The following is a 15,993-nucleotide window of genomic DNA, read 5'->3' as shown; positions in this document are numbered from 1 at the left end:
GTGATGAACATGGCCTCTAGAGCCAGAGGGCCTGAATTCACCCTGTAAGTTGCAGAAGCCTCTGTTGCCTCAATTCCCTAATCTGCCAACTTAAGAGCAGCATCTACCTCATGAGGCTATTGTTAGGATTCAGCAACAACAATGACAAAACAGAAGAATGGGCATTGAAAGTTTAAGGTTTTGCAATGGGAGAAATTCTCTGATGCTTCCCCCTCACCTCATGCTTGGTGAAGTCATGTTCACCTCTGTTGAAAAGCAGCCTTCATCACAAACCCCCACACATAACTGGGCCCAGCCTGCAGTATCAGGCAGCCACTGCTGAGTAAACATTCTAGAATAAACCTAGAGAGAATAAATCACCTCTTGTGTCATTTTCCCTCCAGGTGATGCCTGAGGTCATTGCAACAGGCCTAACAAATAGTTGACATAATGTACTAAACTAATAGATTCTAGAAGGTAAACTAAATGGATAATTTTTCTTGAGTGCTAGGCACCTCTGGCTGAAGAGAGTGTGGAGCCAGCGTTATTATCGATGTGGTTGAATCAATAACACTTCTTCATTCATTTCTTTTTCATTTCACAAAAATGCCCATCTTAACCAGCAAGGAGGTAAGGAGATCTTATCAAAGGCGATTTTTCATGCTCACATGGATTATATTGAGGAGCACATTGCTCTTTCAAATATCCCCATTTCTGTTTTATGTTTTGTTCGTTTTTGTTTTTTCTCTTAAAAATGTATTCAATTTTCTCCCAGCAGTGTGAATTCATCTGGAAATCTATGACAATCAATTAAGTAAATGAGAAAATAGAATACTTGCAATTATGATAATCAAGCTATATGAAACCCACCCTTTTAGGTCTAATATGCACACATCTTTAAGCAATATATTAATTAAGATGTGGGTAATTGTGACAATTGGAATCAAGCTTTTATAATTTTTAAACATCACTCAGAGAAAACAAGGAAATATTTCAAAAATATATGCAGCTGTTGGTTTTTAATGTAATTCATTATCATGACTACATTGTCATTTTCCTGGCTGTGTGGGAAGACAATTCCAATGTTGATGTGATTTTTCATCCATAACTTGAAACATTTTCTGTGTAGCACCTTTTTCAGATGTTTTCCTGTTTCTTTAGGTCAGAGGTTGACAAACTTTTCCTATAAAGTGCAAGATAATAAATATTTTAAGCTTTGCAGGTCAAGAAGCAAACTTGAAAATATATGATAGTACTGGCCGGGCGTGGTGGCTCACGCTTGTAATCCCAGCACTTTGGAAGGCGGAGGAGGGTGGATCACTAGGTCAGGAGATAGAGATCATCCAGGCTAACACAATGAACCCTGTCTCTACTAAAAATACAAAAAATTAGCTGGGCGAGGTGGTGGGCACCTGTAGTCCCAGCTACTGGGGAGGCTGAGGCAGGAGAATGGTGTGAACCTGGGAGGCGGAGCTTACAGTGAGCCAAGATCGTGCCACTGCACTTCAGCCTGGGCGACACAGCGACACTCCATCTCAAAAAAAAAAAAAAAATATATATATATATATATGTGTGTGTGTGTATATATATGATAGTACATTACATAACAAAAGAAAAAATAAATTTTCTGGTTTTGTATTGATGGAATTCAAAATAAAATAACCGAGTACAATTTTGTTTATTGGTAATACACATCTACTAACGAGAGGAATGGCATTCTTCCTATTGGACTAACGTCCTGCTTAGTTGGAGTTCCATGTTAGCATCTGCTGTCAAGTCATTGCAGCTGTTCATGGGAACCACTCCTAGCTTGTGAACAGCAGGCCAGATGGAGTTCACAGACTGTAGTTTGCCAATCTCTGCTCTGGGTCAGTGTTCTCAGCTCCAGTGGGCACTGGAGTTACCTAGAGGGCTCGTTAAAATGGACTGGTGAGCCACACGCTGAAGTTTCTGGAGGGACTCGAGAATTTGCTTTTTTAGCAAGTTCCCTGTTGAGTCTAGTGCTCCTGGTCTGGAGACTAGACTTTTATTTATTTATTTGTTTATTTATTTATTTTTGAGACAGAGTTTCGCTCTGTCACCCAAGCTGGAGTGCAGTGGCGCAATCTTGGCTCACTGCAACCCCTGCCTCCAGGTTCAAGCGATTTTCCTGCCTCAGCCTCTGAAGTAGTGGGGATTACACCATGCCTGGCTAATGTTTGTACATTTAGTAGAGACAGGGTTTCACCATGTTGGCCAGGCTGGTTTTGAACTCCTAGCCTCAGGTGACCCACCACATTGGCCTCCCAAAGTGGTGGGATTATAGGCGTGAGCCACCGTGTCTGACCTGGAGACTATAATTTTAGATCACTCCTTTTGATGTTGGTCCTTTGAAAAAGTTCTGTGGAATACAAATCTGTATATTTTATGTTTTTATTATTTATTCACATAGTTCCACTCACCTGATCAACTTTACCTTTTTGAACTCCAAGGTATATGGAGAGTATATCAAAAGTTAAATTTCCATTAAGAAGTGAGTACCTGGAATACTGTGCAGCCATGAAAAGGAAAGAGATCATGTCCTTTGCAGGGACATAAATGAAGTTGGCAGCCATTATCCTCAGCAAACTAACACAGGAACAGAAAATCAAACCCACATGTTCTTGCAAGTGGGAGCTGAATGATGACAACACATGGGCACATGGCGGGGAACGACATACTGCAGCCTGTCAGGACGGGTTCAGGGGAGGGTGCATCAGGAAGAATAGCTAATGGAGGCTGGGCTTAAAACCTAGGTGATGGGATGATCTGTGCAGCAAACTACCATGGCACTCGACTTCCTGTGTAATAAACCTGCACATCCTGCACGTGTACCCCTGAACTTAAAATAAGTTGAAGAAAACAAAGAAAAAAGTGAATATCTGTTTAGCTAGATCAGGATTGATAATAAAAGGAACTTTTGTCTCTTAAATAGCTCTCAGTCTCTTGCTTACACAATCAGGCATCAGCAATCAACATCTACTTGGCTGCTGTGAAGGATGTCTGAATAAATCTTTTCTGATCCAATTAAACTTCTAAAGTAACATGCAGTATTCCAAAGAATGACATTTTTGCCTTAGATTTAACATGTCATAATTTGCCAAACACATTATTAATAGATTGTTCCCCTGAGTTGGAATTTGTTGGCATGTTTAACCCATAGTCTTTAATACAGAGGCTTAACTAGCCTTTTTAACTAACTAATTCCTTGAGGCCACCAAGGGGCAAGTGAATCCCTGTTTCCTAAATCCCAGAGTAGCCACCGGTCTACTTACTAGATGGAATAGTGTCTGTGTTAACTGTTAAGTTGCACTGGGCTCTTGGGGATGAGCTATGAATGGCATGAACTATTACCTACATTGAGATCGTGGAAAAGGTCAATGGTAAGCGGCAGGGCATCAGCTTTTAACAATCACGTCTCACCAGAGATTCTTTCTAAAAAGAAGAAAAATGAAACATTTGTTCTCCTTCTGTTTATTTGTCCCAATGGTTTAAAAAAATCAGCTTTATGGAACCATAATCTTCCTCATGACAGATGGGCCTGTACATAAGCATCGTGCTTTCAGTCAACAGTTTACATTTCAAGAGGAAGGTGAAGAAAATGTAATGATATCTTCAGCGTCTGTCATTTTTAGTTTTATAACATTGATACAAAAAATAGTATTCTGATTAGCAGCTTGATTGGCAACCCATGTAACCCTAAATAGTACTACAAACCTGGAGAGTGCACTTTTACAGACAATTACTTTTGGCGAAACGGTATGTACATTTTTGACAAATAAATACATAAATACAATCATTCATATATAACGTTATACCTAAATGTCAATTATCATCAACAAGCGTTGTTCTAGTAAATTACTTCTTTCATTCACAAGTTACTTTGTTGTTTATAAAAAGTATTTTCACCTTTACAGAAGAAATGACATAATCAATTCTCCCACTAAACCCACATATTAGGAAAGGTAAAAAATGAATCCCAGATGCTTTAGGTAAATAGTCCATTGTCTTTTGATAGAAGAGATTTGATTGAAAAACTTCTTCCTTGGTTCCTCTGTAAATAGTTTATTTCCCCCATATCGTGTCACGCAAAGGGGTTTTATTCTTCTGAATTGAATCCAAATTAAAAGTGATCTTCGTTTTGTTGATTCTGGTTATTTAAAAATACAATATTATATATTGAAATTGACACTTGTTCCAATATAAGAAGACACAAAGCCACCTAAACTAGCCATCAAAGAGAAACTTTTTTCCAAAAAATAAATTAAAAAAAGGAACTTTAAGAACATAGACACTGATACTATTATTATCCAGTGCATAATGGGAAAAAAAGAGTTTTTGTAAAAATTGTCTAAAAGACTCTTGGTACAATACTGTCTAAAACATTGTATATTTTATGTCAGGGAGATGATAAGAATGGCTCAACACTCATCGAAACAATATTTTGGCCAGTGTCATGTCATAAAATTAACAAAAGTAGAAAGTTAGAGCTTTTTCTTGATCACTTAAACATTTTTTGAACATTCAAAAAACGAAGGGCAAACATGCTTAAGGCTATTGAAACACTGGACAAATGGCCTTGCTTCACCAAAAGCTCCATGCAGAAGAAAATGTTACACAGCAAGCAGATTCTAGCTATACATACAGTTGGGGAGAAGAAAAAAATGCTTTTAAAATATATACATGTGGTCTTTGATGAATATTTACATGTTTGTCACATGGGCATTACCTAGCATAAAAAAGTAAGGAAATAGTTCTTTAAGACATATGATTCTCTGATTTTTGCTCCTTTTAAAGATCAGGGCTGTATTCATAATGTATGCACACACATATAAAACGATTCATAGGTGTACATATATGATGTTTATAATGTGTAATTTCTTGACACCAGAGGTGGTTTGAGCATGGGGTAGATGCAAGGCAATAGTATGAGACACAGGCTTGATTCAGCTGCACGACTCGAAGGTGAACCAAGTATGAAGTGAGACTTTCCCAGTGACTGGAACTCACAGCAGTTGAGGCTGCAGGGTTGGAGGGTGGTTCACCTTGTGCTGATCTGTCTCTTCCCAGGTTACCTAATTGCTATTGTTTAATGAAAACCAGCAGTCCTGCTGACCAGAAGATGACGATGTGTTAAGGGATGGGAAGTCTTGTCTCACATTGGGTCCTTTAGGGCGGGGGATGAGAGATCGTGTTTTGCAGAAACACGCCATGACTTCCACTTGCTCATTGTGTCTATCTGTTTGCTATCAGCTGCTATGAGGGGCTCCAGGGGTCAGGTTAAAAAATAAGCAAATAAATGAAAAAGGTACACTCTTTCAGCGGCGGGGCTTTCTTTGAATGAGAACAAAGAGGTGTTTTCTAATAAATGGTAGAAGATGTGCAGTGTGCAGGTTTGCTGACTGCCTATTCTGCTTCTTCTGAAAGAGGTCAACTAGCTTTACCTGCGCTCAAATTTCTTAGAGAGAATTCAGATTCAGTGGTTCCTGAGATCTAAGTTGTCGTGATGCATTTTGCAAAGCATATGCTTCATTTACTGTACTATACCCCCAACCAGAGGTTCCTTCCCAAAGAAAGGCAGCTGCCTCTACTTTCAGCACCTTGGGATATCAAGGCAACACACTGACCTAGTCCCTTATTCATTGAAACCAGAAGAAGTCGCAGAGAAATGGAAGCTTTCCCAAACACCTAAATTATAGCCAAGGAAAAGTCAAAGCCTTGGCAGAATTAGGTGCACTGATAGTTCACAGCTGATCTTTATTTCAGCAGATTTTATATTAAGATGATGTTACTGCTACTGATGACCATCATTGTAACTATGCAATTATTTTAGCATTTAGCATAATGCATGATACACTGCATTACGTAGCACCTTTTAAGCTAAGGATCTCAAAATACTTAGCAAATGCAATTTGCTCTCACAGCATCTGTGAGGTAGGTGTTTTTTACAGCCATTTTTTATAAATGAACACATTGAAGCACAAGATTACGATGCCTACTCATATGGCCCAATAAGTATGGTGGCATCAACGGGACCCGAACCCGGCCTTCCCCATCCTTCCTCAATCACAGAGCCCCCAGAATACCTCATAACAGCATTGCTGCTGAACACGCACTGGTGTTTTCAGATGTTAGCAAGTAGGGCCACGTCTTTCAATAATATTGACACCCTTAAAGATTTTCTCACGTGCTTTGCAAATGTGTTGGGAGGCATCTTATACTATTGCTAAGCTTATGTTATATTATAATGAATACTGAAATTTCTATTTTCTCAATGTGATTTATTGTTCTCCAGCCTCCAACCAACTTATTTTCTACATATAGACATATGCCTGCCAGATCCAGAAACTGTGAAATGCACTTAGCAACACTGTCTGGAAGGAAGCAGGTGAGATGACATTTGGCAGAGTTTCCTTGGAGGCACCACTTAATGTTTGTTCTGAAACAGCAAAACAAAAAGGAAAGGAAAAAAAAAGAAAAAAAATCTTTTGTTTACTTTGTTAAGTAGCATTTTATACACATTCCACCTGCTGACCAGATTTAATCCTTGGAGGAACAAGCAGAGTTGTCTTCCAAACACTTAGAATGTTTGATTCTCAAATTTAAACTCCCATCTATTTAACTGCAGCCTCTCTGCAGGTACCAAGTTCATTTCTTGGTGGAACTGTAAATACTGTACATATTACATGGCAAAATATGTAAAAATATAACAATACACACGATATTAATAATCACATCCAGTGTGTCTTCCTGACTGTGCATCCTTTCTGAATTGCTTTTGAAAATGGTTTCTATTTATGTATTAATTTTTGCAGAGATGATATGACACATTACCGTGAGTTTCAGTTTCCCAGAACCAAATTTTTATCTCAGATGCACAGTATGTCAATCCTAGGAGTTGTTTGGAAGTCACCTTTTTGAGATAAATAGCAATGCTCTGGGACTAAGAATGAAATCTGGCCCTTCTAACTCATTTATTGTTTCTATGACCAGAGTCTAACATTTATAAATTGGTAATCCAAGAAAGGAACTTATAGCAGGAAGCAAAAACTTTATAAAACCCCTTCACCAGTTCATTTCCCCCGACACCTGGAAAATACCAACACCTTAGGTCTCATTTTTTAAAAAAAGAAAAGAAACGTATTTACACTGGTAAAAATTCTAACATCTGAGATGTTTCTTGCTTGACATATCATTCCAGATTCTGTGCATTTCTTCTGGAGAGATCTGATGCACGGTGATAACTCGGCGATACCTACACAAACTGTAGGCCATTTTCCAGTGATTGAAGCCACTGTTCTGGAAAGGATGTATGCCCAGCTTTCGAAGACACAGTCCCACATATACATCTTCAAGGTGAAGCAGCCTTGTGTGGAGTGAGGTCTTGTAAATGAGTTCAGCCACATCAGCTGAAAAGATGTAGCCAGTCCCCGAACAGAACGGTGGGTAGTTACTGTCTGGGTACAAATCCCTGGGCATATACCACTTACTGCGGACGTCCCGAATCGGTCCTCCATTAATGACATAGCCAGTAAAATACCTTCTTCGTGGCTTGGTAGAGGGTTTCAGTAATTTATAAATAAGATTGTCCATGTTTACAAAAATGTCACTGTCTGTTTTCATGACATACTTGGCTTTTGAACAAAAAGTGGCCACCCATCTCATCCCCATTAATGTTTTGAGGGTAAGATTATGGTAGGAGTCAATGAAGTCCTCCACGATGATATCGTGGAAGATTTGGCTCTCTTGCTCCACCATCTGATTGAGAACAGGATCAGCATTCTTGCCCAGGAGGAAGAGAGTGGCTATCTTGATCCCCTTAAAGTTGTTCTCATCCCCCCACGTCTCTCTGATTGCCTGACGGGCATCGAATTCCTTGTGGGTGGTGCTGATGAGGATAACAAGAAAAGGAATGTTTTTCTCACATTTATTGGGCTCGTTGATAAGAAATTCAAAAGAATGTGGGTTGATAGGTCGAGTTCTTATGTTGCCAAAGGTGAAGTTTTTCCTGGCAACTGTTAGGTGGCTGAATGGTTTGGAGCCAGTGTAAGAAGAAGTAGGACGAGTTATACTCAAGTACCAGAGAGCGCTGGCCCAGCACACAACTGTCAAAACATACAAACAGGAGACCTTTGAAGCCATTGTCTTGAGAACACGTCTATTCCAAATATTGAAGAATATGCTTCCTTGGCACTAGTTTCTTTTCATCTTCCAAAGGTAGCATATTACTAATAAATCTTAAAGTTTGATAGAGAAGCATGAAGTGGAGACTGTCCATGGGCCTCAGTGGCTGTCTGTCACCTCTGCGCTCACTCTACTTTCTTCCAAATCTGATGGAGGGTTCCATGCCTCATAAATACTCTTCTTAACTCTGCAAAATCAATAAAGTACAGTTGTCGTTTAGATTTATGTCCTCATTCTACATCCTTAAATAAACATAACAAGGGTATAAGAATTGACCACAAGGATTAAAATATACATGATCATTCATTTCCACCAGTACCAAAACTTCCTGTCATAACCATCTCCCCTTTTCCTCTCTTCTTGATAGAAGTTGTGCATGTATATTCATATCCAATTAAGAAATACATAGATTATAAATTCTGGATGAAGATGAAGTGGAATATTAGTCATTTTTAAAAAAGAATTCCCCCTCTTCACACGAGGTTTTTTTTTTTTTTACAGTGAAATACTTTCTGGCACTAAAGTCTTCTTTCAAGATAGGAAATCTCACCCATGGCCTCAAATCTCTTTTCCAGTTTCCAAGTCTGAGCTTTTATTTGCTTGATTCTGGTGAAGGAATTGATTCTCAACATTTCCTTGCCTTCTCTAACTCTCTATTTGAATATGTGTTTATCACACTGGAAAATCTCTGCTAATGCTCTCTCTCTCTTGACTCAGACTTAGAAGTAATTCCCAACTGTTCCTCCTTTTCTCCTTACTTTGGCTCTCACAACGCTTAGCTCCTAACTCTAGTTTTCTATGAAACTTCATGCAGAGGATATGTTGACCTCTCAAGCATGGAACCCATCACCCAAGTGACCTTTCAGACGGCTGGCAGCATTTATTTTGGAGTTGATCTAAATGGTGTCACTTTTTATGGTTTTCAACAATTCACCCATGTGTTCCCTTGATGAAATTATACTGGCCATTTTAATTTTTTTTTTACCTAGTTACATTTGCCTATAAATCCAACATGAGTATAAGGAGAGGGACAATTGAGTTTGGGGGCCACAGATCCAATGAAGATGTGACAGAGACTTCAGCTGGTATTCAAATTTAGTTTTCCTTTGGAACTCTCATTCTTTCTAGAACTTCTACTGCTTTCTAGAACTTTTAAAACTTTGTGCCAGTTCCTGTGTGCCTGGTTATGAAGTCCATTCATGTAAAAAATTGTTTCTTCCTTTCTCGTTAGAGCAGAATGTGGGAGTCCTGGAAGGCAGAGATAGTACAGAATAGATATCAATTTTAACAAAGTCTGCTTCAAAGAAAACTATGTACTTACATGTACAGACTATGTTGAAATAATTTAATTGGGAATATAGATTGAAAATCATGCTTCTAAGCACAATAGGCATAATGAAATAAAAATACATGATGTGAACAGCAGAGACAATATATATATCTTCTTGTCTAAGCCAAGAGCTGACTGTGAATATATGATCCATATGAGACCAGCAATAACTCAGTGTGGTTACCATTCTAACTAAATGAATATTAGAATGGCTTCAAGCAGCTTGACTCTAGGCATAGTTAGGTCTTCATCCAAACCATAATAAGTACTTTCTAAATATAGGCTCCTGTATCCTGTCCTCCTGGGGGAAATTTCTGTTCTAAGGTGCACCAAAGCTGATAAAAAAAGGATGTGATGTGCAGCAAGTTTTGAAACTTTAAACAGTAAGCAAAAGGAAGTGAGAGAAACTAGGAATAGAAAAAAAGAGCTTCTTAACTTGGGATATACAGACATGGATTCAATTTCAATTACAAAAGGTTATAAGTAAGTCCCAAGACGGTACTAGAAAGCAAACTTTCTCTACCATTGTCTTAGGCTATGTATCTGATTCTTAGTCTACTTTTGTCATTATATTGCTCTGTCCTCTTGCGTACTTTTCTACTCCATTGTAAGCCACCTATTAGTAAGATGATAAGGGCCTCCCCAAAAGCCTCTCCTGGAAGAGGCTCCTGCCAGGTAATAGTTGGGAGCCAGTAATCAGGCTATTAATGGAGGATTTTTCCACTTTACATTTTGATCTTCTTTTTATTGTTTCTTTCTCATCTCTACAGAGTTCATTTCACAAGTTATTATCCTCTATCTCTATGGTTAAGCCTTCATTCAACTCTTGAATTTATTCATTCATTTGTTAATCCAGGCATCCATCAATCAACCAATTAATCAAAGTTTATTGAGTGCCAGTTGTATGTGAAGTATTGGAAAAACAGAAACAGAACTCATACTCCTCTCTTAAGAAACTGCTAGACTAGGAGGAAAGGTTTCAAGTAAATGGAGGAAATGGTGGAATAAAAATGTACATTAGGAGGCTACTGGAATACACAGGGGAAGAATGCTGGGCAGAGTGTGGGAGAACAAGGTTAAGTCCTGCAGACTGTCCACAGCACCACTCCAGAGGGTGCCATTCACACAGGCTGTAATGTGAATCTCACTCCTCCACCCATGCCAGGGTCAAACAGTGAGGAAGTCCTGGGGAAGATGCTATGGCAAGTTCACTAAAGGGAAGCTAAGCTGAATCTTTAAGGATGGCTAGAAATTATCTGGCTGGGGGTCAGGCGTTCTGGGCAGAGGAAACAGCATATGCAAGGGCATAAAATGAGAGAGAGCATGGTGTGTACCAGGACTAGTTGAGTAAAAGAAGAGGATAGGATGATGGGGAGAAGAATGGGGGAGGGCAGGTCGAGAGATTAGCAGAGGTCGGATAGTGAGTGGTGCTCAGACACCATCCTGAGCTGAGTAGCTACTTACCCATCTGTGAAATCTAAAGGGTGTGAGGGAGGATCTTATCTTCCCCAAATCCTGTTCCATGTATTTATTTATTTGTTATTTATTTATTTATTTATTTATTTATTTATTTATTTATTTATTCTGAGATGGAGTCTCACTCTGTTGCCCAGGTTGGAGTGCAGTGGCACAATATCGGCTCACTGCAAACTCCACCTCCTGGGTTCACACCATTCTCCTGCCTCAGCCTCCTGAGTAGCTGGGACTACAGGCACCTGCCACCACGCCCGGCTAATTTTTTGTATTTTTTAGTAGAGACAAGTTTCACTGCATTACCCAGGGTGGTCTCGATCTCCTGACCTTGTGATCTGCCTGCCTCGGCCTCCAGAGTGCTGGAATTACAGGCGTGAGCCACCGCGCCTGGCCCCCTTTATTTCAATAGCAGTTCACTCATTATATTAAGGATTTCTTCTCTTGCATAGTTCTATTTCTTAGAAGAGTAAGTGAGAATTTGTTTTTGTTTTGTTTTGTTTTTTGAGATGGAGTCTCACTCTGTCACCCAGGCTGTAGTGCAACAGCGCAATCTCGACTCACTGAAACCTCCTGGGTTCAAGTGATTCTCCTGCCTCAGCTTCCCGAGTAGCTGGGATTATAGGCGTGCACCGCCACGCCTGACTAATTTTTGTATTTTTAGTAGAGACGGGGTTTCACCATGTTGGCCAGGCTGGCCTCCAACTCCTGACCTCAGGTGATCTGCCCACCTTGGCCTCCCAAAGTGCTGGGATTACAGGCGTGAGTCACCTTGCTCAGCTGAGAGTTTGTTTTATCTGATACTTTTCTGTGTGATTTTCTGGGGTAAGGGACTGCATAAACATAGGTAGCTGGGAGGTTTAGAAGGAGCTAAAAAAGGAGAAATATAATAGAAATAGAGGAGAACATGAAAAAAGTTTATAAACACTTTTTTTTTTTTTTTTTTTTTAAACAGAAGAATGAGCATTCCTTTCTGGACAGGTAATAAATACGATACTTCTTACCATTATTACTGCAGCTCTCATTTTAAAAGGCCTGTAGGAAGCACTGTGCTGTGTGCTGCATTCCATGCCATTCTCTTGTTTATATTTTAGAGTTTCATTCCTCACAGGGTTAAAAGAGAGGTACAATTTTCTCCATTTGATGGATGAGAGAATGGAAACTCAGAAACATTCAGCAGGTTGCTCAAGATCACACAGCTAGCGAGTGACTACATAAACAGTCACTTCCAAGCTTCCTAAGGCCTGTTGAGACATAGGCAATATCTCGGATGGGAAAGCCCAGGGTGTCAGGGAGCACCTCAAGCTGCTATTCGCCCAGTGATATATGCATTTATTTTTTATTAACTTGTTAATACAGGGTCTCACTCTGTCACCCAGGCTGGAGTGCAGTAGCACAATCACAGCTCATTGCAGTCTTGACCTCCTGGGCTCAAGCAATTTTCCTGCCTCAGCCACCTGACTAGCTGAGATTACAGGCACATGCCACCATGCCTGGCTAATTTTTAAAAAATTTCTATTTTTAGTAGAGACAAGGTCTCACTGTGTTGGCCAGGCTGGTCTCAACCTCGGCTGGGGTCAAGTGATCCTCTGGCCTTGGCCATCCAAAGTGCTGGGATTACAGGTGTGAGCCATCACTCCTGGCCTCGTGCATTTATATCCTAGATGTGTTTCCATTTCTTGGAATTTTTCTAGTTCATTCTAGTTTCCTACACACTGTGCTATACCAATTCTGTAGGGATTCTTCATAATCAAAAAGTGCAAAAAGGGATGGTTTGCAAAGAGCACATTAAAGTTTGAAGATGCTGAAGGCAGGGTGGGGAAGCTGAAACTGTTAAAGAGGTTTAGAAACACGTTGCAGGTTCTTTTCTATGAAGACCTGAAACACACACACACACACACACACACACACGCATGCACTCACACAGAATCACTATTTCTACTGACCTTTTTTCCTGTTGTCTTCAGATGTGAGAACAAAAGTAGGCACAGTATTACATCTTAGACAAAGCTGAATGCAAGTTAGAATCTAGTAAATCCTCTGTTAAAAAAAAATCAGAGAATTTGAAGTGTGAAAAGAAACTCTCTTAAAACCCGAAAAGTGGCTAAGGACAATAAGAACTCATAGCAAGGGGTGCTAAAAAAGTAGCCTTTTTGCTTATAACCAAACCATTTCTCAGGTGGCAAAACAGTACAAAAAATATGCCCATGGGCTGGAAATAGTAATGTAACTAAAGACAAGAAAGAGTAGCATCATGCACGGAACTCTAAAGATTCATTTAATGTATATTGGATAAAGTAGTTGGTAATGGGTCAGTATGTCTATGGTTACTCCTTGAGTAATTCTGACTTATGGTGTGGATTTTCTGTGTCTCAGTAGCCTTAAACATAAAGAGAGGGCAAAAATAAATCTGTTTCCTCTCCAAATACATCTTAGGTATTAACAACCATTGCCAAATCATTTGAGCTTCTGGGGAAAGGGTTCTATCCAGGCAGATGGTATTATGATACAAAGAGCGGGATCTGTTGTGAGTGAGGGGATTATGTCAGTTCATCAGTTTATGGTTTTAGATCCTGAGGATATATATTGATCAATTCTTCTAAATAAATATTATTGCTGTTAGTGTTTTGGTTTGTTCATCCAGCTTAGTGAGTATACTGTACCAGATTTTCTGCTTGAGAAATCTGTCTCCTTCCTCAAAAACTCAAAGCCAAAAAGCCCACTTGAAAAGAAAAAAAAAGGAGAGAGAGCAAGAGAGAGAGAGAGAGAGAGAATAACACAAAAGCAGAAACCTCTGGAAAGTTCTTTCAGTTTTACAAGATTAAAAAAAGAAATCCTTTTTAACAGACCAGTTAGTGTATCAGTAAAACAGAAAGTTGCATGTGTAACACTTGTCATTTTCCTCGCAACTTCATCACAACCACAGACACTGATGACACATTAACTTGTCATCCATTAAATACAAATCCCTGTAAATAGACACATTCAACTGGAACACTTGAAAGACTTTTTCCCCAGGGGCCTTACTGTATTTCAGATTGCCTCATTCACAGAACTCTCCAGTAACTATCCACCTTCATCTTTCAGGAAGTTAGTGGGGCAGAATTTTCAATTTAAGAAGCACATATTTCTCCTAGAAACCGCATGGTAGAATGTCTGTTATTCTGAATAATTTATTTCAAGAAACCCATAGAATTGCTGAAATTCTTTTGTACAGCCAGAGGTAAGGCCTAGGAGTGGGTGGATAATGTGTCTCTGGTGAACTGTGCATTGTTTGGGGTGCCAGCTTCATGTCCATCTTCATGGTTCAGGCAGTGTGATGGTTAATTTCATGTGTTAACTTGACTGGGTTAATGGGTGCCCAGATAGCTGCTGAAACATTACTTCTGGGTGTGTCTGTGAGGGTGTTTCTGGCAAAGATTAGCATTTGAATCTGTAGGCTGAGTAAGGAAGACTGCCCTCACCAACGTAAGTGAGCATCACCTAATTCATTGAAGGCCTAAATAGGACAAAAACATAGAGGAAGGGCTAATTTGCTCTCTCTGCTTGAGCTGTGACACTCATCTCCTCCTGAGTTCAGACATCAGTGCTTCTGGTTCTTGAGTCTTTGGGCTCAGACTGCGATTTACAACATTGGCTCCCCTGGTTCTCAAGTTTTTGGGTTTGGACTGAAACTATTCCACTGGTTTCTTCTTGGGCTTTCGGCCCGCAGACAGTAGATCATGGGACTCCTCAGCCCTTATAATTTCATGAGACAGTCCCTCATATAAATCTCTTTCTCTATATCTAAATATATCCTATTGGTTCTGTTCTCTGGAGAATCCTAACCATAGGCAAGTACAAATCAACATTGATTTCCTATGTCTTGATTGCCAGTTACACTGAATTGGCCTGGCAATCATTTGAGCTTCCCTTCACCATGGGCAAGGTTGCAGGACCCTCACCAAGCAGCTTGCTTCCATTCTCTGGTGTCTCAAGTAATGTCTCTAATTTCTTATTTCCTTTGCCTTGCCAAATCTACTTCATTTGTTCATGAAGGATGCACTGAACACTACTAGGTGCCAGGCAGTGAGCTGGTAAGACATCTGAAAAACGCTGAAAACAAATCTACAAATGAAGTAGATTTGGAAATGGAAAGCGAATGCAAAGGTCTCCTCTCTCTTTCTAGGAGAGAGAGGCAGAAGATAAACAAATCAAAAACAGTTTCAGGTAGTGGTAAGTAGGGTAATCGGATAGGGACTAAACAAAGGTGGGATGGGGGAGAAGGGCTACCTTAAATTAGTCACTCTCTAAAGAGGTGACATCTGAGCTGAGAACAGAATGACTTGCTATCTCTGGTTCAGTCTTTGAATCTTTTACTAAGTTTTTGTCTCCTTTGCTTGACTTTTTTTGATTCATGCTATATTAGGAGCATCGTTTTGGTTTTTGACCTCTGCCCCTCCCTGTTTTTTTGGCGCTTGTTAAATCTTTGTGTTTCCCAGCTGTGGCCATTCTGCCCACTCCTGCAAACTCCTCCAGCCTCCAGAGCCGCAGGTTATCTACTGTATTAGTTTGCTAGAGCTACAGTAACAAAATACAAATGCTCCTCTATTTATGATTGGGTTACGTCCCAATAAAAACATTGTAGATTGAAAATATCCTAAGTTGAAAATTCATTTAATACACTTAACCTACCAAACATCATAGCTTAGCCGAGCCTAACTTAAACGTGCTGCCTGGTTGGACAAAATTATCTAACACAAAGACTACTTTATAATAAAGTGTTGAATAACTCACATAATTTATTGAATGCTGTACATTACTTGAAATCATGATGGTTTGGCATCATGGTAATGTCAAAAAATCCGAAGTCAGCTCATCAAAGTGGAGAACTGTCTGTACTTTGCTCCACAAGACTTCGCTCCTTTACATTTTAATTTTCTTGATTTGAGTAAGTAATTTCTTGGGTTTCGGTAAACCAACTTTCAAAGGGTGAAAAATTTGTAATTAGCATTCAAAGAAGAATGAAGCAC

General features: G+C 39.6%; 1 protein-coding gene and 1 long non-coding RNA gene across 6 annotated transcripts in view; one reads left to right on the top strand and one right to left on the bottom strand.

Moving 5' to 3' along the window:
- The window catches only part of LOC140712577 (uncharacterized), a 79,784-nt gene that overhangs the window by 21,760 nt on the left and 42,031 nt on the right, over nucleotides 1–15,993 (top strand). Inside the window, exons 2-3 of the long non-coding RNA XR_012094210.1 lie at nucleotides 7,199–7,439; nucleotides 14,069–14,204. This is a non-coding gene — a long non-coding RNA (uncharacterized lncRNA). The remainder of the gene's footprint in view (nucleotides 1–7,198; nucleotides 7,440–14,068; nucleotides 14,205–15,993) is intronic.
- The window catches only part of B3GALT1 (beta-1,3-galactosyltransferase 1), a 554,365-nt gene continuing 545,319 nt past the window's right edge, over nucleotides 6,948–15,993 (bottom strand). For all 5 annotated transcript variants that reach the window (XM_073019780.1, XM_007965251.3, XM_073019782.1 and 2 more), the window contains one exon: nucleotides 6,948–8,368. In XM_073019780.1, the coding sequence (XP_072875881.1) occupies nucleotides 7,159–8,139 (981 nt within the window). In that variant the 5' untranslated portion in view covers nucleotides 8,140–8,368 and the 3' untranslated portion in view covers nucleotides 6,948–7,158. The remainder of the gene's footprint in view (nucleotides 8,369–15,993) is intronic.

Source organism: Chlorocebus sabaeus, chromosome 10, assembly GCF_047675955.1.
Source record: "Chlorocebus sabaeus isolate Y175 chromosome 10, mChlSab1.0.hap1, whole genome shotgun sequence".
Lineage (NCBI taxonomy): Eukaryota > Metazoa > Chordata > Mammalia > Primates > Cercopithecidae > Chlorocebus > Chlorocebus sabaeus.
Note: the sequence above shows the minus strand (reverse complement) of the source record. Positions and strands in the feature narration are given on the sequence as shown.